This window comes from Mustelus asterias, chromosome 15, assembly GCF_964213995.1.
Source record: "Mustelus asterias chromosome 15, sMusAst1.hap1.1, whole genome shotgun sequence".
NCBI lineage: Eukaryota > Metazoa > Chordata > Chondrichthyes > Carcharhiniformes > Triakidae > Mustelus > Mustelus asterias.
In genome coordinates, this window is record NC_135815.1 from 84,512,437 (window position 1) to 84,539,024 (window position 26,588).

Genomic DNA, 26,588 nt, shown 5'->3' on the forward strand with positions numbered 1-26,588 from the left:
CCAACCCCCAATCCCCTCACCCCCCAACGCCCAATCCCCTCACACCCCCAATCCCCTCACCCCCCCAACCCCCCAATCCCCTCACCCCCCCAACCCCCAGTCCCCTCACCCTCCCAACCCCCAGTCCCCTTACCCTCCCAACCCCTAGTCCCCTCACCACCCCACCCCCCAATCCCCTCACCACCCCACCCCCCATCCCAATCCCCCACACCCACACCCCACCCCCCAATCCCCTCACCACCCCACCCCCAATCCCCTCACCACCCCACCCCCCAATCCCCTCACCACCCCACCCCCCAATCCCCTCACCACCCCACCCCCCAATCCCCTCACCACCCCACCCCCCAATCCCCTCACCACCCCACCCCCCAATCCCCTCACCACCCCACCCCCCAATCCCCTCACCACCCCACCCCCCAATCCCCTCACCACCCCACCCCCCAATCCCCTCACCACCCCACCCCCCAATCCCCTCACCACCCCACCCCCCAATCCCCTCACCACCCCACCCCCCAATCCCCTCACCACCCCACCCCCCAATCCCCTCACCACCCCACCCCCCAATCCCCTCACCACCCCACCCCCCAATCCCCTCACCACCCCACCCCCCAATCCCCTCACCACCCCACCCCCCCAATCCCCTCACCACCCCACCCCCAATCCCCTCACCACCCCACCCCCCAATCCCCTCACCACCCCACCCCCCAGTCCCCTCACCACCCCACCCCCCAGTCCCCTCACCACCCCACCCCCCAGTCCCCTCACCACCCCACCCCCCAATCCCCTCACCCCCCAATCCCCTCACCACCCCACCCCCCAATCCCCTCACCACCCCACCTCCCAATCCCCTCACCACCCCACCCCCCAATCCCCTCACCACCCCACCCCCCAATCCCCTCACCACCCCACCCCCCAATCCCCTCACCACCCCACCCCCCAATCCCCTCACCACCCCACCCCCCAATCCCCTCACCACCCCACCCCCCAATCCCCTCACCACCCCACCCCCCAATCCCCTCACCACCCCACCCCCCAATCCCCTCACCACCCCACCCCCCAATCCCCTCACCACCCCACCCCCCAATCCCCTCACCACCCCACCCCCCAATCCCCTCACCACCCCACCCCCCAATCCCCTCACCACCCCACCCCCCAATCCCCTCACCACCCCACCCCCCAATCCCCTCACCACCCCACCCCCCAATCCCCTCACCACCCCACCCCCCAATCCCCTCACCACCCCACCCCCCAATCCCCTCACCACCCCACCCCCCAATCCCCTCACCACCCCACCCCCCAATCCCCTCACCACCCCACCCCCCAATCCCCTCACCACCCCACCCCCCAATCCCCTCACCACCCCACCCCCCAATCCCCTCACCACCCCACCCCCCAATCCCCTCACCACCCCACCCCCCAATCCCCTCACCACCCCACCCCCCAATCCCCTCACCACCCCACCCCCCAATCCCCTCACCACCCCACCCCCAATCCCCTCACCACCCCACCCCCCAATCCCCTCACCACCCCACCCCCCAATCCCCTCACCACCCCACCCCCCAATCCCCTCACCACCCCACCCCCCAATCCCCTCACCACCCCACCCCCCAATCCCCTCACCACCCCACCCCCCAATCCCCTCACCCCCCCACCCCCCAATCCCCTCACCCCCCCACCCCCCAATCCCCTCACCCCCCCACCCCCCAATCCCCTCACCCCCCCACCCCCAATCCCCTCACCACCCCACCCCCCAATCCCCTCACCACCCCACCCCCCAATCCCCTCACCACCCCACCCCCCAATCCCCTCACCACCCCACCCCCCAATCCCCTCACCACCCCACCCCCCAATCCCTCACCCCCCCCACCCCCCAATTCCCTCACCCCCCCCACCCCCCAATTCCCTCACCCCCCCCCACCCCCCAATTCCCTCACCCCCCCCCCCCCCCCCCCCCCCCCCCCCCCCCCATCAGCCAAATAGCCAAGGGATTCTCCACCAGTTGCTACAGTGTCTGCAATAAAGGGGAGTGGGGAAGGTTCTGGTACAGCACCCACCCCAAGAAACCTCCTCCCCCCGCCCCCTCCCTAACACGCACAGGCTTGGCATCCAAATCCTCTTACTCTCTCTCTCCCCATCCCCTCCCCCAATTCAGCCAAGGGATTCTCCACCAATGGGCACACTGTCTGCAGTAAAGGGGACGGGGGGCGTGGGGGGCAGCACTTACAGCATACAGCATTCACCCCCTCACCACATGAACATCCAAATCCTTGTACACACCCAGTCAGCCAGATCGACATCTTACCTGGCCTTGTGATGACCCTGGGGTTCTCCAGCAGCTGGTATCAGCATTCACCCCCACAGCACCTGAACATCCAAACCCTTGATTCCCTGTAAAGACTCGCATTCCAACCATTATTTTGTAAATTGAGTTTGTGTCTTTATATGCCCTGTTTGTGAACAGAACTCCCACTGACCTGACGAAGGAGCAGCGCTCCGAAAGCTAGTGGCTTGTGCTACCAAATAAACCTGTTGGACTTCAACCTGGTGTTGTGAGACTTCTTACTGTGAATTGGCATAGTGACAGGGACCCCCTGCGCCACCAACCCCTTTCAACAGGCCTGCATCCCCAGTCAGCTAAGTGGGTGTCCTGCCCTGCTTCATGATGGACAAGGGGTTTTCCAACCCCCACCCCCCAACACACACACTCAAAAGGCCCCGGAGAATGGGCACAGTGACAGGGATCTCCCCCTCAACTCCTTTCAATAGGTCTACATCCCCCTCCCCACTCACCCAGTCAGTCACCCAGATGGGCATCCTGCCCTGGTTCATGATAGCCAAGGGGTTCTCCCCCAGTGCCGTACTGCTTGGGGGTCAAGTTGTATGTTTAGGCCAGTCACATCTTTGTGAGCGCCTGCCATCCTTTTATTGATTTATTTGATTTTTATTACGGTCATGTGTATTGGGATACAGTGGAAAGTATTGTTTCTTGTGCCCTATACAGACAAAAACATATCATTCATCGAGTACATAGGGGAGAAGGAAAGGAGAGGGTGCAGAATATAGTGTTGCAGTTACCAATACGGTAAAGAGAAAGGTCTGCTTAATGTGTGCTAGGACCATTTAAAAGTCTGATGACAGCAGGGAAGAAGCTGTTCTAGAGTTGGTTGGTATGTGTTTTCAAACTTCTGTATCTTTTTCCCGACTGAAGAAGATGGAAGAGAGTATGTCCGGGGTGCATGTGGTCCTTGATTATGCTGGCTGTTTTCCCAAGGCAACGGGATGTGTAATGGAATCAATGGATGGGAGCCTGGTTTGCGTGATGGACTGGGCTACGTTCACAACCCTTTGTAATTTCTTGCAGTCTTGGTCAGAGCAGGAGCCATACCAAGCTGTGATGCAGCCAGAAAGGGTGCTTTCTATGGTGCATCTGTAAAAATTGGTGAGAGTCCAGGCGGACATGCCAAATTTCCTTAGCCTTCTGAGAAAGTAGAGACGTTGGTGGGCTTTCTTAACTATAGCGTCAGTGTGGAGGGACCAGGACAGGTTGTTGGTGATCTGAACACCTAGAAACTCAAAGCTCTTGAACATCTCCACTTTATCACCTTTGACGTAGACGAGGGCATGTCCTCCACTCGATGACTATCTCCTTTTAACAGGGTCAAAGATGTGTTTGAGCTCTGACGAAGTGTCATCCTGACTCAAAACATTGGCTCTATTCTCTCTCCATGGATGCTGTCAGACCTGCTGAGTTCTTCAAGCATTTTCTGTTTTTCATATCATTGTGGGTTAAGTCGATTGGCCATGCTCAAATTGCCCCTGAGTGTTCAGGGGATTAGCTGGCTAAATAGGTGGAGTTACGGGGATAGGGCCTAGGTGGGATTGTCGTTGGTGCAGGCTCGATTGGCTGAATGGCTCCCTTCTGCACTGTAGGAATTCTATGAATTAGAAGGGGGATGTTGACAAAACTAGATTCTGTACTGCCCACAGGTTTGGGCTAAGAAGACACAATCAAATCGTGGAGTGTTTGTGGAATGATTGAAGGAGTTGAGTGTCGGTGGAAACTACTTCCTCTGGGGGAGTAGAAAGCAAGTTGTAGTCTTTTCTTCATCCTTAATTCTCCATCAGAGGTAGCTCAACAACCAGTAGAAGTAGTGACAGATCATGTAGGTTAACTACTTTCCCCCATTCATCACCCCTCCCTCTCTCCTCTTAGATTGGAGCCGTTTAAAATGTTCATTAGGCCAGAGCTGGAGTACTGTGCGCAGTTCTGGTCGTCACACGACAGGAAGGATGCAATTGCACTAGAGAGAGTGCAGAGCAAATTCGCTAGGACATTGTCTGGGCTGGAGCATTTGTTATGAAGAGAGGCTGGCTAGACTGGGGTTGTTCTCCTTAGAGCAGAGAAGGCTGAGAGGGGGACATAATTGAGGTGTACAAAATTATGAGAGTCATAGATGGCAAGGACTATTCCTCTTAGTAGGGGGTTTGATAACCAGGGGGCATAGATTTAAGATAAGGGGCTGGAGATTTAGAGGGGATTTGAGGCAAAACCTTTTCACTCGGAGGGTGGTGGGAATCTGGAGCTCGCTGCCTGAAAGGATGGTGGAGACAGGAACCCTCACAACATTTAGATGAGCACTTGAAACCTCATAGCATACAACACCAATTACCAAATGCTGGAAAATTAGAATAGATAAGTGCTTGATGGCCAGCGCTGACATGATGAATAAAAGGGCCTCTTTCTGTGCTGTACAAGAATATGACTCTATAAAGTGCTGACTCCAACAGGCCTCAGTGAGGTGATTTTGTTCATAATATTGTCATTTGTTTGCTCTGCTGCAGGAAATGATGAAGCCCCCCACTGTGATGCCGGCCAGGACGTGGCCTTGCTTCTGCCCACCGACTGGGTGTTGCTGGACGGAAGAGGCAGTGCTGACGATCAGGGAATTGTCCGATATGAATGGACCTTACTACAAGGAGATCCATCGGTTGATATGAAGGTAATTGATTTCTGAGATGGCTTCTCTGCACCAGTTACCACTGCCTTCTGTCTGCACCCCCTTTCGAATGAAAGGGCTGAGGGGACAGCTGCTACACACCAGAGTTAACAGTACTAGTCCCCTTCCCCAAATGAAACCTGTTGTAGTGTAAGTCAACATGGTCTGGCCATATATCTACAAACCTTGAGATAAAAACAGAAAATGCTAGATATTGCAATCAGGCAGCATCATGGATGAAGAATTAATTAACGATTGAGGTCAGTGTCTGAGAATCATATAATCCCTACAGTGTAGAAGAGGCCTTTCAGCCCGTTGATTCTGCATCAACTTTCTGACAAGAGTATCTGACCCAGGCCCTTTCCCCTGCCCTATCCCTGTAATCCCACACATTTATCATGGCTGATCCATCAAACCTAAACATCTTGGGACACTAAGGGGCAATTTAGCATGGCCAATTTATCTAATCAGCACGTTTTTGGAGAAAACTGGAACACCCGGAGTAAACCCACGCAGACACGGAGAGAACTCCACACAGTCACCCGAGTCCGGAACAGAACCGGATCGCTGGAACTGAGGCAGCATATTCTACCTTCAGAACCCCTATGAGGAAGCCCGAGTAATTAATGTACCCAAGAGCTCAAGTTTGTATCTTTGTCTGATCATGTTTATAAGAGTGAATCTCTGAAACCGGAGTCCAGTTAATAGTTGTGTTGTGAATACTGTCCTGGATCTATCTGTGATCTGCGCCTGCACTCAAATGCTTTTGCATTAAAACCTGTCATTGTAATTTCTTAGCTCGATAATCGTTCTGGTATTTTCTCAGAGCCTGGAACTCAGACAGGTGCCAGAAATTTGGAGCTTGCCCAGTGTCTCGAATTTGGAATCTGCCCAGTGCCTGGGGGAAAGGTGCAGTTCCCCCCAGGCGGAGATGGCAGTACAACATACCAAACTGCTCTACAGTGTAATTTGCTGCAGTGAAATAAACACTTTCCTCCTTGGAATTTCACATTTGGCTGGGCATCTACACAGCCCCACTGGTGTGTTCTCTGTTTCCTCTTTGCTCGTTGTTACTGTCACACTCTGTAACTTGCACACTGTGTTCGTATGGGATGTGAAGGACAAAAAAGTCAAGATTGGAGCACTATATCCAATAAATAGTCTGCTAGCAGCCTGCTGTTTGAGATAAGAAGCTCACAAGCATGCTTTGTAACCATGCTGAATACTCGTTGTTTTTCTTTACTGAATTATTTTATGCTAACATGCCCAAATATAAAGACGGGTAACTTGGATGAAGCAAAATAATGGCTGAAACAAAATATTAGGAAGTAGTAATAAATAGTAAGCTTTGACAAAGGGTCACCTGAACTCGAAACGTCAGCTCTTTTCTCCTTACAGATGATGCCAGACCTGCTGAGATTTTCCAGCGTTTTCCCTTGGTTTCAGATTCCAGCATCCGCAGTAATTTGCTTTTATAATAGTAATTCATTCTTCAAACATGCTGTTGCTTTATTACTCTTCTTTTAGAATGAAGGACAAGGTTGGTAGAAGTAGGGAACCCTGGATGACTGGGGATATTGAGGCCCTGGTCAAGAAGAAGAAGGAGGCACATGACATGCGTAGGCAGCCGGGATCAAGTGGATCCCTGAAGAGTATAGAGGGTGTAGGAGTAGAGTTAAGAGAGAAATCAGGAGGGCAAAAAGGGGACATGAGATTGCTTTGGCAGGTAAGGCAAAGGAGAATCCAAAGAGCTTCTACAAATACATAAAGGGCAAAAGAGTAACTAGGGAGAGAGTAGGGCCTCTTAAGGATCAACAAGGGCATCTATGTGTGGATCCACAAGAGATGGGTGAGATCCTAAATGAATATTTCTCATCAGTATTCAGTGTTGAGAAATGGATGTTAGGAAGCTTAGGGAAATAAATTGTGATGTCTTGAGGAATGTACATATTACAGAGGAGGTGGTGCTGGAAAGCTTAAAGCACATCAGGTAGATAAATCCCTGAGACCTGATGAAGTGTATCCCAGGACATTGTGGGAGGCTAGGGAGGAAATTGTGGGTCCCCTAGCAGAGATATTTGAATTATCGCCAGCCACAGGTGAGGTGCCTGAAGATTGGAAGGTGGCAAATGTTGTGCTTTTGTTTAAGAAGGGCTGCAGGGAAAAGCCTGGGAACTACAGGCCGGTGAGCCTAACATCTGTAGTGGATAAGTTGTTAGCAGGTATTCTGAGAGACAGGATCTACAGACATTTGGAGAGGCAAGGACTGATTAGGGACAGTGAGCATAGCTTTGAGTGGAAAATCATATCTCAAATTTGATTGAGTTTTTTGAAGGGGTAACCAAGAAGCTAGATGAGGGCAGTGCAGTTGATGTTGTCTATATGGACTTTAGCAAGGCCTTGACAAGGTACCGCATGGTAGGTTGCTGCATAAGATTAAAACTCTCAGGATCCAGGGTGAGGTAGCCAAATAGATACAAAATTGGTTTGATGACAGAAGACAGAGGGTTGTTTTTCAAACTGGAGGCCTGTGACCAGCGGTGTGCCTCAGGGATCGGTGCTGGGTTCACTGTTATTTGTCATTTATATTAATGATTTGGATGAGAATTTAGGAGGCATGGTTAGTAAGTTTGCAGATGACACCAAGATTAGTGGCATAGTGGACAGTGAAGAAGGTTATCTAGGATTGCAACGGGATCTTGATCAATTGGGCCAGTGGGCTGACGAATGGCAAATGGAGTTTAGTTTAGATAAATGCGAGATGATGCATTTTGGTAGATCGAACCAGGGCAGGACTTACTTGTTTAATGGTAGGGTGTTGGGGAGAGTTATAAAACAAAGTGATTTAGGGGTCCAGGTTCATAGCTCCTTGAAAGTGGAGCCACAGATGGACAGAGTAGCGAAGAAGGCATTTGGCATGCTTTGTTTCATTGGTCAGAACATTGAATACAGAAGTTGGGATGTCTTGTTGAAGTTGTACAAGACATTGGTAAGGCCACATTTGGAATACTGTGTACAGTTCTGGTCACCTTATTATGGAACGGATATTATTAAACTAGAAAGAGTGCAGAAAAGATTTACTACGATGCTACCAGGACTTGATGGTTTGAGTTATAAGGAGAGGCTGGATAGACTGGGACTTTTTTTCCTGGAGTTGAGGGGTGATCTTATAGAGGTCTATAAAATAATGAGGGGCATAGATCAGTTAGATAGTCAACATCTTTTCCCAAATGTACAGGAGTCTAAAACTAGAGGGTATAGGTTTAAGGTGAGAAGGGAAAAATACAAAAGGGTCCAGAGTGGCAATTCTTTTCACACAGAGGGTGGTGAGTGTCTGGAACAAGCTGTCAAAGATAGTAGTAGAGGTGGGTACAATTGTCTTTTAAAAAGTATTTAGACAGTTACATGGGTAAGATGGGTATTAAGGGATATGGGCCAAACACGGGCAATTGGGACTTGCTTAGTGGGTTTTTTTTTAAAAAGGGTGGCATGGATAATTTGGGCCGAAGGGCCTGTTTCCATGCTGTAAACCTCTACAACTCTAATCTCAGTCTCACCTGCCTCGTCCCTGCAGTGGCTCCACCCTTACTCTATCTTCATCTATTGCTGTTCTTGACACCTTCTCCTGTGATCTCAGTTGGCTCTCCCACATCTCTCTTACCAATCAAGCTCAGATTTTGCTTTATGTTCTTTTTCTCCTCCTCTACAACAGCTTTCAACTCCTCCAGGAGTCTGTCCAGCACCTAGGCAGGATACAAGGTAAAGGATGTCAGTTTGTGGGCCGTTCAAATATTTTGCCTCTCTATCACAATCTTTAATTTATTGATCACTGTCTTGGTCAGTGCTTCTCTCAACCTTCTCTTGTAATTCGCCCTTCTAAACTCCAAAACACTTTCCAATGTACACTTCCTCCTCCCTACATTCTCACACACTGGGACCCAGTACCACTCCGCTAACTTGCATTCTGCATTTATCTGTTGTATATGAAACAGTTGTTGGTTTTTACTGGATAATGTGGAGTATATTTCCTGCCTTCATAATATGATCAGAAAACTTCTGCATGGTTGTCACACAATATGTCAGCTAATATGAAAATAATGCGAAGTTCAAGTAATGTGTTATGTTTTAGTGACTTTAGTTCAGCTCTTAATTATTAAAAACCATCTGTATTGCAAAGTGTGATTATCAGTCCAAAGTCTAAAACGTACATGATGTAATGACACGTTACAAAGCTGATAGAAACGAACAGCAATCTGGGCACAAGACACTCGAAGGAGACTCCAGTGCACCCTAATATGCTAACATGAGGAAGTATTAAGTTATGTTTTACTTACCAGTGGCATGGCTCAGTGACAGCACACTCACTTCCAGAGTCAGAGGGTTATGGGTTCAAGTCCCACTCCAGAAACATTAGCACAAAATCTAGGCTGATACCCGTAGGAAGTTCTGTCTTTCAGATTGTTCCCCTTAGTTGAAGGGTCAGTCACAAGGGTCATAGGTTCAAGGTGAGGGGCAGAAGGTTTAGGGGGTGGATGTGAGGAAAATGTTTTTTACCCAGAGGGTGGTGATGGCCTGGAATGCGCTGCCTGGGTTGTGGTAGAGGCAGGTTGCCTCACATCCTTTAAAAAGTACCAGGATGAGCACTTGGCACGTCATAACATTCAAGGCTATGGGCCAAGTGCTGGTAAATGGGAATAGGTGGGAGTTCAAGTGTTTCTTGCATGTTGGTGCAGACTCGATGGGCCGAAGAGCCTCTTCTGTACTGTACAGTTCTGTGATTGAGATGTTAAACCAATGTCCCGTCTGCCCCCTCGTTTGGATGCAAACGTAATTGCCAGGATGAGGGGAGAATTGAGAAATGTTTTCACCCACAGGATGGGAAGTTCTGAAACTCACTGTCTGAAAGGATGACTCGAGCATAATCTCTCATTGCACTTTTTTAAAAAATTCCTATATTTGCACCATGCTGAAAACTACAGGGCCACCGGCCAAGAACTGAAAATTGGAATTAGGCAGAATAGCCTGTTTTGAGCCAGTAAAGATACAGTGGACTGAATGCCCTTCTGATGTGCCATACATTTTCTGTTTTTCTATACTGACAACAGTCGATGGGGCAGGGGACTCATTTTAACATCTCATCTGAAAGATTGTCTCTCCAACAAGGGAGGCACTCCCTAAGTGCAGAGGCTATCCATCGTGCTTTCCTGACTTCTCTAACTGGCAGCTAAGCACCAGTTTAACATTCATTGCTCTGGCTAAGACTGCCAGTCAAATTTATTTACAAACATTAGGTTTACACAGAAGCACAAACAATACAATTGCCAAGCTGGCTTATTAGTTCTTGAGGCTTGAAACATTCTGACTCTGGGGTTAGTGCACTACCTCCGAGCTACAGCTGCCACATATTACAGTATGTGATATTAATTAGATACTGTAATATGTTTTTGCTAGTAAAGATTTAAAGAAGCTCTTGTGAATCTGTTTTTAGTCTCCACAGCCTGGCATGTTGAAATTGAGTGGCTTACGAGAGGGCGTGTACATGATTCAATTGTCGGTCACGGATACGATTGGACAAAAAAGCGATGACAACGTCACCATCACGGTGATGCCGCCAAAGCACCAAACAACAGGTCAGTTCTCCCGCGAGTTAACATGAAGCCCATGGCGCCTAATGACATGCAGCCCATTCCTTGCTGCTCTGTAAAGTGTGTAGGAACAGATATTGGCCTACTAACCCCTCAAGCCTATTCTAGCATTCATGACTTTTCTGTCCCTGCAATCCACTTTCCCACCTTGCTTTCACAACCCTTAATATGCCTATCAAACAACAAAAAAAATCTAGCAATTTCCATTGAACATCCATCCCCTACCTTTTTGGGTCCCATATTTTCACTCGCCTTTGTGTGAAGAAGTACTTCATAACAGTACATCGCTAATTCTCAGATTATGCATCCTTGTCCTCAATTCCCCCATCTATCTATCAACTCTTTTAATCATCTTGAATACTTCAGTTAGCTTGTCCTTAATTTTCTGTACTCAAGGAATTACAAGCTTAGCCTGTGCAACCTTTCCTCATAATTCAGCCCTTTTAATCCTGGTGAATTCTAGTGATCTGCACTGCATCCCCTCCAAGCCCAACTTGCACTTCCCAAAACTGAACGCAGTACTGGAAATGAGGTCCAACCAAAGTTTTGTTTAACATCAGGTAACTTCAACCCTCTGTAGCTATAATAACTCCAGGAGTTGGCTGTAAAAGAAGTGCATTGTTGCACAAAATAAAGTAAAACCACAAGCCTGTGCTGAACACGACAGGGCCCAGTTGGGACAATACAACAATGGACCCACTCAGGGGCCTGCTTTATACAGAGCTCGGTATATGGGCTCCACCTGGTGAGGTAATTACCAATCCCCAGGGAGCTTGTATTCTACGAGTCCTACAGGGAGGTCAATCGGTGATTTCCCATGCAAGTTCTGGGGGGTTATCACTGTATCCTAATTTCGGAGGTAAAGGCTAACATCCCATTGGCCTTCTTAATTATTTTGATATCTTCACAGGCACATTCAAGTAGCTTTATCTGGTTGTCGCCATGCAGGATGGAAGTACTTGTGGAGTACATTTAGAGAAAGCAGCTGAATTCTCTCGTTTGGACTACTGAAGTGTTCAAAAATTAGACCTCGCAACAAGATTTTCCTTCCTGGCTTCTCAGCCTTGGGAGGGTACTGCCCTCAGAAACTGAAAGGGTCCAGAGCATACAGGGCCTCTCATCAGGGTTCCTCACTCAGCTGGAAGTTGCAGGCTGAAGCCAGGAAAGAAACAGGGTGGAACAGAAATCCTGCAGCCATCTGTAGGGTACTTGTACAGTCACTCATCATTAGAGCCTATAGGTTCGAACACCAGGAGTGTGGCAGGGATGTTGCAGGTACAGCAGGTGGTAAAGAAAGTGCCTTCAGAGTGAGAGGATTCGAGTACAGGAGCAGGGTTGTCTTGCTGCAGTTATACAGGGCGTTGGTGATGCCACACCTGGAATAGCGTGTGCCATTTTGGTTTCCTTATTGGAGGAAGGATGTTCTTGCTATAGAGGGAATGCAGAGAAGGTTTACCAGACTGATTTCTAGGATGGGGGGACTGACATGAGGAGAAACTAAATTGGTTCGGATTATATAAGCTGAAATTCAGAAGAATGATAGGGGTAGGTACAGGGGAAATGTTAGGGGGAAGTTTTTCATTCAGAGGGTGGTGGGCGAGTGGAATCGGCTGCCGTCAGTGGTGGTGGAGGCAAACTCAAATAGGGTCTTTTAAGAGACTCCTGGATGAGTACATGGGACTTAATAGGATGGAGGGTTATAGGTAGGCCTAAAAGGTAGAGATATGTTCGGCACAACTTGTGGGGCCGAAGGGCCTGTTTTGTGCTGTAGTTTTCTATGTTTCTATAGAAACCTATAAACTTTTGACAGGACTAGGCAGGGTAGATGCAGGAAGGATGTTCCTGCTGCTGTGAGTCTCCAGAACCAGGGGTCACAGCATAAGGATACGAGGTAAACCTTTTAGAACTAAGATTGGACATTTCTTCACCCAGAGAGTGGTGAGTCTGCAATTTGCTATCACAGAAAACAGTTGAGACCAAAACGTTGTATGTTTTCATGAATGAGTTAGATAAAGCTCTTGGGGCTAAAGACATCAAAGCATATGGGGCGGGAGGGGTGGGTGGGGGGGGGGAGTGGGAACAAGGCCACTGAGTTGGATGATCAACCATGAACACAGTGAATGGCAGATCAGGCTCAAAGGGCTGAATGGCCTACTCATAATCCTATGTTCTATGTTTTTATGAATTTGGGAAATGCACAAAGGGATGGTGAGGTCCTATTGCCTGGGAATCTTAGGCACTGGGCCCCTTCTAGTTGAACTTAATGGTGTGTATTTGGCTCATAATTTCACTTGGAATTTTCTGGCTGGTAACTTTATGCCTACCTCCATTGAAGACATTGCTGTCTGTCCTTAGGAGTACCAAATTTTGGACTTTTCAGGAATCCTCATGAATTTTGTCCCCTGCGAGCAATCAAGGAAGAAAAATCATAGATATATTTTTTTTAAAATCATACTTGAGGGGGGAGAAAAAAACTAACTGATTGTCAAGAATAATCCAATCATGGCGATGGTAAAGATGGAGATGTCAGGTGGTCAATGGTTGGAAGTCGGTCATGTGACAGCATCCAGAATATATCCAATCGAAGTTTGTCACCTTGTCCCTAGTTGCTTTGAACCACAATGGTCATTTGTGGTTATATTGCTGGGGTTGGAATAGACCAATTGCACCCTACTTTAAGGGGTGTGTGACAAATCAGTGCTCAGGTCTCACTGTACTTTGCCTCCTGAGGTTGCTGTCAGAACAAAACAGCAAGTCAACCAGCTTGAAGCACAGCAATTGTTCTGAGTTTCCTTAAGGACTCTTTCCCCCCATTCACCCCCCATCCCATTCCCCTTCCCCCATTCCCCTTCCGCCACATCTTCTGTAAACTTAAACCTATGTTGTCTGTGCTTGCAGATGGCTGTTTACTATAAATGTTCTCCTGGCTTTCAATACCTTTCAGCATGATAGAAGGGTTTTAAACTATACGTACTAATCTATACAGGAAATTGGAACCCACCCCTCTGAGTAGTCAGCTGCATTTTGCATGTTGCTGTGCCTGTGTTACATTTTTATTGCATGTTTATCTGCTTTTTGCTGTCCTATGTGTTGTGTGCATTCATACTGTTCTGCAGCGTGCGCCTGTCACTGTACACACTTGCGTGTGGTGTTGTGCATTTCCATGTTTGCTTGTTGTATTAACGTGTTGTTCCATGTTGATGTGTGCATTTGTGTTCTGTTACTGTACTATATCATTGAGCACCAGATATTTATTGCATTATGTATTTCTGTGCGTCTGTTCATGTATGCATCCATGTGGCTGTGTCATATGCAGTTTAGTCATTGTGTTCCGATCTAGTCTATTTCTGCAGGATACTGCTGGCACTTTCTAATTCAATAAGTATTTTGGTTATTTTTAGTTATTTACCTGGGGAGGTGACCTACATTAACTGAATGCGCAGGCATTGTATTCATCCATTGTCAGCCTTGTACTGCATGTCTGTGCCTCAGCCTAATATGCACCCACTCGCCCTTTCTCAAATTCACTCTTGTACTCACCCTCTCGCACTCTTTCTTATCCGCTCTCATCTGTATTCACTCTCGCTTTTTCTCCCAAGTTCTTCTTCCCATACACTCAACCTCTTTCATATGCTGTCAGAAACATTCACCCTTCCTTACACACACCCTCTCCTCATGCTCTGTCTTCTCGCGCTCCCTCCTCTTGCACTCATTTATAACTCCCACACCCTCATTCTTATCCTCTCTCACATTTACTCACTCTCACTTTTTCTCTCCCCGCCGTCTTATACTCTTTCACACTCTCAGAAGTACTTAACCTTCCTTGCATGCACAAACTTTCCCTCTTTCTCACAGGAGCATCCTTTTGCACACTCGCCCTCTTTCACTCTCACTTTTACACTCAATAGTTTTCCCTCGTTTCCTCTCTCATTTTCACATGCTCACTCACACTCCTGCACATTCTGTCTCTTTGTGAACACACTTTGGGCATGTTGTGGGGTGTTTCAACTAGAGAACGTTTGGAATCTTATCAGAGGGGCATTGTCAGCCTTGAAGAACTAACTGCTAAGAAAGAGCTCAACACAGCCAGGTTTCTGTTCCTTGTACTGTATTTCTGTAACTCTTTCTGCACACACACACACACACACCCTCCCGCCCCCCACCCCCACCAGACCTCAGTGCTGAAATAATTGCAGTCAGTGTAGAAGGTGATGACTGAATACCCAGCCAGTGCTCTCAGAGGAACTTCTTACAGGTCCAAAGAAGGCCAATCTTCATACATCCTAGAAATACCATCAGCACAGGGACTTCAAGGAGAAGGCAGATAGTCGGAAGCACCTGTATCTCTGAGGGCACGAGGAAATTTAGCTGTGCAGGTCACATTGGTTTCTTGGGTAAAACTACAACGGAAAGATCAGAGAATCATGCAGCATAGAATGAAGCCATTTTGCCCAGTGTACTTGCTCTGTGAAAGCTATCCAGTTGTCCCACTTTTCACTCTTTCCACAAAACCCTGTATTTATTTCCTTTTCAAGAATATATCCAATGCCCTTTTGGAAACTATTGTTGAATCTGCTTCGACCTCCATTTCGGGCAGTGCCTTACAGATCATACTCGCTGCACAAAACCCCCACTGATTCCTCTGACAGTTACCTTACCTCTGCGTTCTCTGGTGATTGATCCTCCTCCTGTGGAAATAGTTTCTCTTTTATTTACTTGATCAGTTCCCTTCAGAATTAGAGCACCTACATTAAATCTTTGCATAACCTTTTCTGTGCTAAGGAGAATAAGCCAGCCTCTCTGGCCTCTCTGACTAACCGAAGACCCTCACCCATGGTATCATTCTGGTAAATCTCCTCTGCACTCGCTCCAAGGCCTTGACCTCCTTCCTGTTGTGTGGCTGCGCGGCTCCCAACAGTTTGACAGTCACACAACATCTCCGATCAAGCAGCCTTATTCCTATGCCTCGCTGACTGGCCCACACCTGAGGTTTACTAATGCAGCACTGTGGCCAATACTGGGAGGAAATTGTGGGGGGAAGGAGGGGGGTTCCCTGCAGGTTGATCCAACCTAGGTCGGGTCCCATCATTTCAGACAGTGTTTCCCTGTGGGAATTCCCCTGTTTTTTTTTTCCTTTTCTTTTGGAGGAAGGAGGAGGAGCAAGCAGTGGAGGCCAGTCCAGCTCCGGCATCACTGGAGATACTTGCTGCCCACTCACCAGTGACCCCCAGACCAGAACACACGGTACAAGACTCTAACTCACCACCATTGAGAAGCAGGGCTTGAAGAGGCTTCAGTTTACAAGGTAAGTTGCAGCCAAACACACAAGAAATGGCAGACAGGAAACATTCGGCCTGTGCCAAATAGTCGTGACATCCAATGTATCAAAGTACAGATACTCCCTGCCTAGAGCCATGTAATCTCTTGGAAGAGATGAAAAACAAGTTTAAAATCCGAGGTCGAAGGGTGAGGACTGGAAAATGTCTCCAAGCCTCTTGGAGGGTCCCACTTTGACCTTGATTAATGTGAGCAGTTCTGTACCATTACTCTTGATGACCTCTGCCTCAGCAGAAACAGACCCAGTTCTTATTTAAAGGATTTCGGACAAAAGAACATTCACCACATGAGTTCCATAGGTCCATGTTTCTCTGGGTAAAGAAGAACCAGCAATTATCCAACCTTAATTTTCCCTTTTGTAACTTTGCAATAACTTGCCCCTCGTGTTCTGCTGCCGTCTCCACCATCGCCACTGCTTGTTAAAGACTCCACTGCCCTTCTGTGCTATGGCAGGGACATCTTCAGCATTAACCCTCAATAAAACCGAGGCAGCATCAACACAGTTAATCTTTCAAGCCAGTGGCCTTTCTTTTTCAGCAATGGAAGAAATTTGAGATTGAACAGTTCCTAAGCTCGTGCCAAAGTTGAGGGGGAAGAAGGATGAAAGACCTGTGATATGGGGATATGGTCGAGGGCAGGGCAAAGATGGTGATGGTGGGAAACAAATAGGGTTAGTAATGTGACAAGTAAGGACACAAAAGATGATCCCAGTGGAGGTGTAAATGGATCTTGCAGACTCTCACCCAGCACAGGAAGGATATCAGAGGTAGGTTCTTTACGCAGAGACTGGTTGGGGTGTGGAATGGACTGCCTGCAGTGATAGTGGAGTCAGACACTTTAGGAACATTTAAGCGGTTATTGGATAGGCACATGGAGCACACCAGGATGATAGGGAGTGGGATAGCTTGATCTTGGTTTCAGATAAAGCTCGGCACAACATCGTGGGCCGAAGGGCCTGTTCTGTGCTGTAATGTTCTATGTTCACCTGCTATTTGAGAAAAGGAAGTGGTGATTATGATGTGACGACATTGAATTCAGTATTTGGTCTGGAAGGCAATAAAGCGTGCAATTGAAAATGAGATACAGTTGGTCAAGCTTCCTTTGAACAGTGCAGGAAACGGAGGACTGATGGACCCGGATAGGATGGAGTAATTATGTTTTTAATTTCAGACTTCTAGCACCTGTAATAAAAGCAAAATGCTGCGGATGCTGGAATCTGAAACAAAAAATGCTGGAAAATCTCAGCAGGTCTGACAACATCTGTGGGGAGAGAATAGAGCCAATGTTTCCAGTCTGGATGACCTTTAGTCAGACCTATAATATTTTGCTTTTGTTCCATCATTTGCCAATCTGTACCCACTCCATTAAAGTGAATCGCGGTGTGAGCGAGAGCAATTTCAAACGGCTAGTTTTCACAGAATAACAGTTACTTGAAGCAAAGTAAAGTGACTTCTTCAGCTCCTTTCAACTGTTGAAAGACTTTACCTGGCACAAAGGTGACTATCGTGCAAATGTGAACTAATGCCAATTCCATCCCTTCCCTCACTCGCCATTGAACAGCTTAAACTTGGCATCACTGACTGCAGGATCTTTAGCAACTTACCACACAATCAGTGCAGTTTAAAGCCAACTTCAAGTTATCCTGTGACTCCTGTTACGGATAGGGTTGTGTAGTGGTTCTGTTACTGGACTAGTATTCTGGAGGCCTTGATTACTGATCCCGAGGATGAAAGTTCAAATCCTAACATGGCCGTTTGAAAATTTGAATTCAGTTTTTTTAAAATCTGGAAGTTACCAATCTGGAATCAGTAAAAGGAAATGGCCATGGAACTGTTGAATTTTTGTAAAAATCCAACTGATTTGTTAATATCCTTTTAGGGAAGGAAACCTGTCGTCTTGGTCTGACCTATATGTGATGTTTTAGTGAGCGGGATTGACTCTTAATCCCCCTTGGAATTGGCCTAACAAGTTCCTCGGATGTATCAAATTGCCGGCACCATTTGCCATGACCAAACACCACGGTGGCACAGTGGTTAACACTGCTGCCTCACAGCTCCAGCAACCCAGGTTCGATTCCAGCCTCGGGTGACTGTGCAAAGTTTGCACATTCCCCCTGTGCCTGCATGGGTTTCCTCCAGGTACTCCGGTTTCCTCACACAGTCTTAAAATGTGCCGGTTAGGTGGATTGACCATGCTAAGTTGCCTCTTAGTGTCAGGAGGACTAGCAGGTTAAATGTGTGGGGTTACGGGAATTGGGGCTTGGGTGAAATTGTTGTTGGTGCAGCCTCAATGGGCCAGATGGCCTCCTTCTGCACTGTAGGGATTCTCTCCCCAATGGGAGTCTCTCCCCATTGCAGCAGTCACTGTGAGGGTGGCCTGTCTCATGTTTTAATGCGGGCTTCTGCCTGGAGTACCAGCATAAACGAGTCTCCTAATGCACGATTGTTTCTGCTTTCCTTCACAGAATGTACAGGGGTTTGTTCACGGTACCAGTTCATCTGTGACGATGGTTGCTGCATCGATATCACTATGGCCTGTGACGGGACAGCCCAGTGCCCAGACAGGTCGGACGAAACTTTCTGCCAAAGCTGTAAGTACGATTCCTGATCCCCGAGCGTGGTGCTGAGGTTTGGGAAGGAGAGGGTTGGTGAGGACAGAAAATTTGTCATGTAAGTCGATTTCTTTTTTAACTCCAGTTAATATAGGTCGTAAGTCAGTGACACATACGACACTTGCTTCTGACTCGGGGCAAGATGGTGCGGTGTGGCCACCTTCTGACAGCTTTCAGAAGGCTTCAATGGAGAGCCAAAAACCCGTGGAGCAGCTCAGTACCGAGATGACACAACAACCCAGAGTGGAAGGGAAGGACAAGTCCAGTGCTGACCACCTTCCAGGTATATGCCAGCAAGTGATAGTCAACTTGGTCTGTGTTTAGTGGCAGAGTCCACATTCCGAGCAGTGAATACAGTGCAGTAAATTGAAAGGAGTACACGTAATCTGTTTCTTTACTGGGAAGGAGTATATGGGGCCTTGATGGTGAGAAGGGAGGGAGGGTAAAAAGGCAGGTGTTGCACCTCCTGCATATTTGTGGAAAGTTGCTGCTGCTGCTGCTAAAAGAAACGAGAGAAAAACCGACTAGCAAAAAAAACCACGTGAACTGGATTCAAGCTGTGCACAGAATAGGTGCCATGGTTAGATATTACAACATTAGTCGTGGAAGCAGAGCCTGCTCCACCATTCATTTTGATTATGGCTGATCGTCAAATTCAATATCCTTATCGCCCTTTCTCCCCATATCCCTTGATCCCTTTAGCCCCAAGAGCTGTATCTAATTTCTTCTTGAAATTACACAACGTTTTGGCCTCAACTACTTTCTGTGGTAGGGAATTTCACACATTCACCACTCTCTGGGTGAAGAAATTTCTCCTCACCTCAGTCCTAAAAGATTTACCCCTTATCCTCAAACAATGACCTGTAGTTCTGGACACCTCGCCATCGGGAACGATGAATAAATGTTCATTCATGATTAGGTAATGAATTAAATCTGGAACCTGTGTTATAAGGTTCAGGGTTCCTGGTGGGAGATATAGGAAGGATATCAGAGGTAGGTTCTTTACGCAGAGAGTGGTTGGGGTGTGGAATGGACTGCCTGCAGTGATAGTGGAGTCAGACACTTTAGGAACATTTAAGCGGTTATTGGATAGGCACATGGAGCACACCAGGATGATAGGAAGTGGGATAGCTTGATCTTGGTTTCAGATAAAGCTCGGCACAACATCGTGGGCCGAAGGGTCTGTTCTGTGCTGTACTGTTCTATGGGCAGCACAGTAGCACAGTGGTTAGCACTGCTGCTTCACAGCTCCAGGGACTTGGGTTCGATTCCCGGCTTGGGTCACTGTCTGTGTGGAGTTTGCACATTCTCCTCGTGTCTGCGTGGGTTTCCTCCGGGTGCTCCGGTTTCCTCCCACAGTCCAAAGATGTGCGGGTTAGGTTGATTGGCCACACTAAAAATTGCCCCTTAGTGTCCTGAGATGCGTAGGTTCGAGGGATTAGTGGGTAAATATGGAGAGATATAGGGGTAGGGCCTGGGTGGGATTGTGGTCGGTGCAGACTCGATGGGCCGAATGGCCTCTTTCTGTACTGTAGGGTTTCTTTCTTTCTTTCTTTCTATGTTCTATATGTCATGTCACTTTCATCAGCTCTAGGACATTTTGCTGCAGATAACCAATACACAAGAAATCTGCAACCTTTCTGACATGTGCTAACCTGCTTAACCCAATTGCTTAACATCCCCCATTAAAGCTGTTCTGTCTTTGCTACATACTGTCAAATCTCAGCATTTCAACTTCACAACTGCTGCCAGGGGGCTGATTCACAATTTTTACTACAAGCTTAAATCCCTTTCTATTTCTTGACCCTACTCATAAAGTCTCCACTGCCTCCTTATCTCCTGTTTTATCATTGAGGTGATTTCATTGTCAATTACTCAGGTTATTCTTCCCCATTTATTGTTTTCCAGTCTTGCCTGTAGACCTTATAACCTGGCATATTTAATTTCCATCCCTGACTGTCATACCACCTTGTCTCTCTAGTGCCAACTGTATCAAGTTGAATTAGCGCTTATGATTCACTGAATTTGTTAGCACTGCTGCTTCACAGCGCCAGGGACCCGGGTTCGATTCCCGGCTTGGGTCACTGTCTGTGTGGAGTCTGCACGTTCTCCCCGTGTCTGCGTGGGCTTCCTCCGGGTGCTCCGGTTTCCTCCCACACTCTGAAAGACGTGCTGGTTAGGTGCATTGGCCTTGTTAACTTCCCCCTCAATGTACCCGAACAGGTGCCGGAGTGTGGCAACTCAGGGATTTTCACAGTAACTTCATTGCAGTGTTAATGTAAGCCTGCTTGTGACACCAATAAATAAACTTTAAATTTGCTCTGTGTTTGTATAAGAGACGCTTCCTTTGAGCCACAAACTAACCTCTGCTTCTGTTCTAATGTTTTACTCGCACATTTTGTAATTCTCTCAGTTTAGTTACTTTACAACTTTTAGTTTTCCTCTACATGTGGTGCCGAAAAGCAGAATTTCTGACTGTTACTCTGCCCTCTTCCCTACTGTTTGTGTTTGAACTACTGCTTCTAACTTTCCCATCTGAACTTCTGCTTCCTGTCACTGCCTCTTCATCGATCCCCACTTTCCCATACCAAGCCTTCAGCCCACGTGTTCACCTCCCCAATATACTCTATCCCTTGGTCAACTACTCGGGCTAATCTGGAGAGGATTACTTTGAGGTCCTGTTCTTGAATTTAGCTCCGAGTACCTTGTACTCTTTGCCTATTCTTCTTTGTGTTCTTTATCTGAATATGGATCCTCTCCCTTCCTCTCCAATGTCCTCTCCATCCAGTTTGAGATATTCCCCACCCTGACACCAGGAAGCCTGCAGTCCATGTTGGACACTCGATCCTGCTGACAAATGATGCACTGTTCCCCTAAATATTAATTCCCTTGCAACTGCCACATTAAACCTCCCTTTCTCCTGCTCCCACTTTTACACCGTCTCCTACTTCAATGTACCATGATCCGTGGTCTTCCAGTGCTTTCTTGGCTGTTCATGCATCTTGCCCTTTGTGTAGACTTGAGCTCATCCAAAACTCTGCTACCCGTATCTTAACTTTCTCCAAGACTTGCACATCCAGTGTTCCATGATCTACATTGATTCCCGGTCTGTTCAGAGCTCAATTTGTAAAATTCTCATCTTTGTTTTCCAATCCGTGCATGGCCACACCCTTCCCTATGTCTATGACCTCCTCCAGACATAGAAACCCTCCACAAATTCTGTGTTCCTCCAATTCTGACATCTTGTGCACCCCCAATTTCATTCACCCTACATTGGTGGCCATCATGTCTTAGCTGCCTGTGACCTAAGCTCTCAACTTCCCTCCCTAAACCTCTCTGCATCACTACCTCTCCACCTTTATGATGCTCCTACCATTCTTGACAAACCTTTTCATCCCTTGCTTCTCCTTATGAAGCTTGGTATCAATTTTTGTTGGATAAGATGTTCCTGAAAGTATGTTACGTAAATGCAAGTTTTTTTTTTGCAGTTTACTGCTTGGCCCCTCCTGCCACGGGTCCCTGCCAGGGTCATTTCCCACGCTGGTACTTCGATAGCACCTCGCGAACTTGCAGACACTTTGTCTACAGTGGGTGCCAGGGCAATCAGAATAACTTCCTACAGGAACTGGACTGTAAGAATGAATGTGCAGACGAGCAAGGTAAATGCAGCAAACCCCAGAGCAGTTGTAATGCTTTTCTGTTCTTAGAAAACGAAGATGCATGCGCAAAATGCCGTGATGTTTTGTAACTCAAAAACTGTAGGTTTGCTCACGAAAGGTTTGCACTTGTATAACATAACGCCTTTTGCAACCTATGGATGGCCCAAAGTGCTCTGTAGCCAGTGAATTACTTTTTTTAAGTGCAATCACCGTTTGTAATGTAGGAAATGTGGCAACCAGTTTACACACAGCCATCTCCTAAAAGCAGCATTGTGATGACAATGACCCGATAATCTGTGTGGTGTTCACAAGGGATAGATAATGGCCACTGCAATGGGGGTAACTCTCCGGATCTTCGAGGTACCCTGTGGGATCTTTTATATCCACCTGACTGGACTCACAAGCCCTCGGTTTAACCTCTTAACCATAAGATGTTTCTCCCTGGCTACTGCAGTATCAGCCTAGATTTCTCTGCTGCTGTTCAGAGTGGCACCAGAACCCACAACCTCCTGGCACAGCGGCAAGAATTCTGCCACTGAGCCAAGGCTGGCATGGCTGCTTCAGCGGGTGTTACCTGAGGAAGAACAAGCTGAAGGCCGTTGCACTATTGGATGTTACTGTCATTTAACCAAAATCACGAGCCTTGAGGAACAGTGCTGAAAATAGTACGCACATTCCTGTTATAGATTTCACTCTGTCCTACACACATTCCTACTACTATGTCAAGCTGCTGTACACATGCCCTTGTTAAATCTCACTGACCTGCTCACTCTCCTGTTGTTAAGAAATTTCTTCGCTCAGATTGTGAATCTTTGGAATTCCCTATCTCAGGGTTGTGAACGTTCTGATGTTAAGTACATTCAAGGCTGAAATTGGTAGATTTTTGCTCTCCACGAAAGCTCCAAGGGGTGCAGGGCAAGTGGTGTTCAGCAGGGATCAGTGCTGGGACCTCCGTTGTTTGTAGTATATATAAATGATCTGGAGGAAAATGTGGGTGGTCTGACGAGTAAGTTTGTGGATGACATCGAGATTGGTGGAGTTGCTGATAGTGCCAGGATTGTCAGAGGATACAACAGGATATAGATAGCTTGGAGACTTGGGCACAGAAGTAGCAGATGGAGTTTAATCTGGACAAATGTGAAGTGATGCATTTTGGAGGATCAAATGTAGGTGTGAATTATACTGTAAATGGCAGAACCCTTAGGGATATTAACATACAGAGGGATCTGGCCGTGCAGGTCCACAGTCCCCTTAAAGTGGCAATACTGGTTGCCAAGGTGATTAAGAAAGTATATGGCATGCTTGCCTTAATCGGTTGGGGCATTGAGTACAAGAATTGGAAAATCATGTTGCAACTATATAAGATCTTGGCCAGGCCACATTTGGAGTATTGCGTCCAGTTTTGGTCACCACACTACCAGAAGGTTCACCAGGATGTTTCCTGGTCTCAAGGGTGTTGACTATGAGGCGAGATTGAGTAAACTAGGATTGTTTTCACTGGAAAGATGGAAGCTGAGGGGAAACCTGATAGAGGTCTAGAAAATTGAGTGGCATAGATAGGGTGGAAAGTCAGAGGCTTTTTCCCAGGATGGAAGTGGCAATTACAAGAGGGCACAGATTCAAGGTGAGAAGGGGAAAGTTTAAGGGAGATGGTGGGTGCCTGAGAACATGCTGCCAGAGGGGATGGTGGAAACAGGCACATTAGCAACATTTAGAGGCATCTGGATGGGTGCATGAATACGGAGAGAATAGAGGGATACGGACTGAGTAAAGGCAGAAAGTTGTTTTTAGTTTAGTTAGGGTATCATGATCGAGGGCCGAAGGGCCTGTTCCTGTGATGTACTTTTCTTTGTTCTTTGACTCTGCTAGTGAGGTTGGCTTTGACTCCGCTAGTGAGGTTGGCTCATCAAATGCAAATGGCATTCCTGTGGCCCCTTTTGAAATTAGTCCAGTTCCAGCTGGTCTATTAGAAGCTCCTTGGGCATAACGAGGTTTGACATTCCTGAAACTGAGAGAATTATTCTGTTCTGGAGACTACTAAAGATAATTTCCAGATGGGGGGAGTCGACCATCTTAATTGCCTGTTTTTCGCAGAACATTTTAAAATATATATGGGTTGGGTTTCTGTTTGGTATCAGAGGAACCCAACAATTCATTAATATTTGGTTACTGGGACTTTTGCTGTGTTTGTCTGAGCTACAACAATGATTGCACTTCCAAAATTTATTTCTTGGCTTTGCAGCACTTTGGAACATCATGAGGATATGAATATAGTTATATAAATTCAAATTCTTTATATTTATACAGTAATACCTGCCTGACCTGTGAGCAGGTGTGTATTATGTCTCTCACTCTTCCTAGTACATTATCCTATTGTGTATCTCATTGTTGACCCAGCTATTTTAATCGAACAGATACCTGTAAGCAGGTAAGGTATGTGGGTTGGCACAGCCTTGTACTGAGTTCATTTCTTACATTTGCTCAGGTGACAATAGCCTGGAGACGAGCTCAGTTGAAACGAGTCAGGACGATGTCATGATGTCTAAGATGAGCCACGGGAGAGGAGGTCACCCAGTCCCCGAGTCAGGTGGGTGATTCTTTTCACTGGGTACAATTCAGACCCAGCTCTCAGAACGGAGCCACAGTGAGCTGGAGCTGCCACCGGGATCAGCACACCTAATTCTCCAGGAAGCACAGGCATTGACTGAGGTCCCCTTTCAGAAGCCTCCTCTCGGTTCAAATGGTTGGGGACTGATTTTTGCGAACAAACACAGAGCAGGAGGGGGTTTGCATGTGAGGGTGAAGGGGGCTGTGTGTTTGTGGGGGGTGGCACGAACCCACTCTTTGACCCATGCCTCCTCTCTTGCCCCACAGCCCCATCTCCATCCTGCTAACCCACATCCTCCCATTTCAACCAACCCCTAACTTTCTTGAATGTGCAGGAGAGGGTGCTGACCGTTTGACTGAACTTGTCTTGCAGGCGCTGTGCTACCCCTCGCCCTGGGACTTGCCATCACCGCCCTGCTCCTGCTGATGATCGGTTGCCGGCTACAGTTGGTGAGGCACAAACTGAAGAAGCTCCGCCCCATAACGTCCGAGGAGTCGGACTATCTGATCAACGGCATGTACCTGTGAGGCGGGAATGAGACAAGGAAAGGTCCCTCTTAATAGCAATCATCGTAGCAGTGTGGTTCTCGATGTAAAACAAATCAATGTGCTTGTGTGTTTGTTCAAATGAATATGTGGAACTCAGTAAAATCCTTCAATTTATTCCTTCCTAGTCACACAGGCAAATCTGGCAGGTGTTGGGCCTTGCTTCAGAACGAATTTTCAGACCAAGCTGTGGTCATAGTGAAGCACTTCTAGGCAGCGCTATCAGGAAGACTTGGTGGCTGAACAAATGTTTCTCACTCTCTACCTTGCTGTGAAACTTTTATACCAGTCGATGTCTACTCCTGCGTCGCTTGCTCGTTGAGAAGAGGTTTGTCCTGTTTGATAAGGAGCCTGACCATCCCACCCCACTGATCAGAAAGTAGCCCCTGTTGTGCGATCCTGCAGTGGGTGCACCGTGGATCAATGGTCCCCAGCCCATCCCCAAATCAGCACCAGTTTCTCTGTGTGGGGACAGATTGCTGCTCTTCGTTTTGGCGAGTGTTTAGGAGCAGATACTGCAACCACCACCACCTCTCTCTCTCTCTTCTCCCCCCCCCCCTCATCACCCCTATTATTTTCATGTCAATCTATGCCAGCATTGGTTCTGCCTGCTGTCTTAGTTTCTGGGTCATTCCTGCTGGAGACATTTAGCAGCAGTCAGAAAGCCAGCCACAAGTGCGCCAAATATCAGGAGTAAAGTAGAGATAAAATGCAGTTTTGCAAATTACACCGAATCAAAGAAATTCCCAGCCCAGGAGACCACTTGGCCCATCGGTGTGCTAGTTTAGTACAAATAATATATTGTGCACAGACTGTTGAACTTTGTAACATTGGAAGAGTTTCCGCTTTAAATATTCCACCAAATACCAACAATTCTTGGCTCCTGGTTCCTCACTAATAAATGGCGTTTATCCGGTGTATCTCCAGATCAAATCAATTAAACTATCTGCTCCATGTTGCAGCAAGGAAAGATCACTGCTTTTGAATGGATGTGGTGGGTTTCAGTGGCATTTATTGCCCATCCCTAATTGCTCCTGCAAAGATGATGCCGTGCTTCTTAAACATTGCTGTCAGGGAGCTGAAGGTACTCCCACACAAAAACACATCGGCCAATTTTCAGTCACATTGCCTGGTGCTAATGCGAAACTGCTGTTAACATTGTGCTACTTCAGGCAATGTCTTTTAA

The 26,588-nt window shown here is 47.3% G+C and overlaps 1 protein-coding gene across 1 annotated transcript in view; it reads left to right on the forward strand.

The window, feature by feature from the left end:
* Positions 1-26,361, forward strand: part of lrp11 (low density lipoprotein receptor-related protein 11) — a 28,763-nt gene extending 2,402 nt beyond the window's left edge. The window contains exons 3-10 of the mRNA XM_078230488.1: positions 3,354-3,439; positions 4,843-5,000; positions 10,486-10,627; positions 18,444-18,569; positions 18,676-18,873; positions 22,079-22,249; positions 24,735-24,836; positions 25,230-26,361. Coding sequence (XP_078086614.1) covers positions 3,354-3,439; positions 4,843-5,000; positions 10,486-10,627; positions 18,444-18,569; positions 18,676-18,873; positions 22,079-22,249; positions 24,735-24,836; positions 25,230-25,384 — 1,138 coding nt within the window. The 3' untranslated portion in view covers positions 25,385-26,361. The remainder of the gene's footprint in view (positions 1-3,353; positions 3,440-4,842; positions 5,001-10,485; positions 10,628-18,443; positions 18,570-18,675; positions 18,874-22,078; positions 22,250-24,734; positions 24,837-25,229) is intronic.
* The last annotated feature ends 227 nt before the right edge of the window (positions 26,362-26,588 follow it).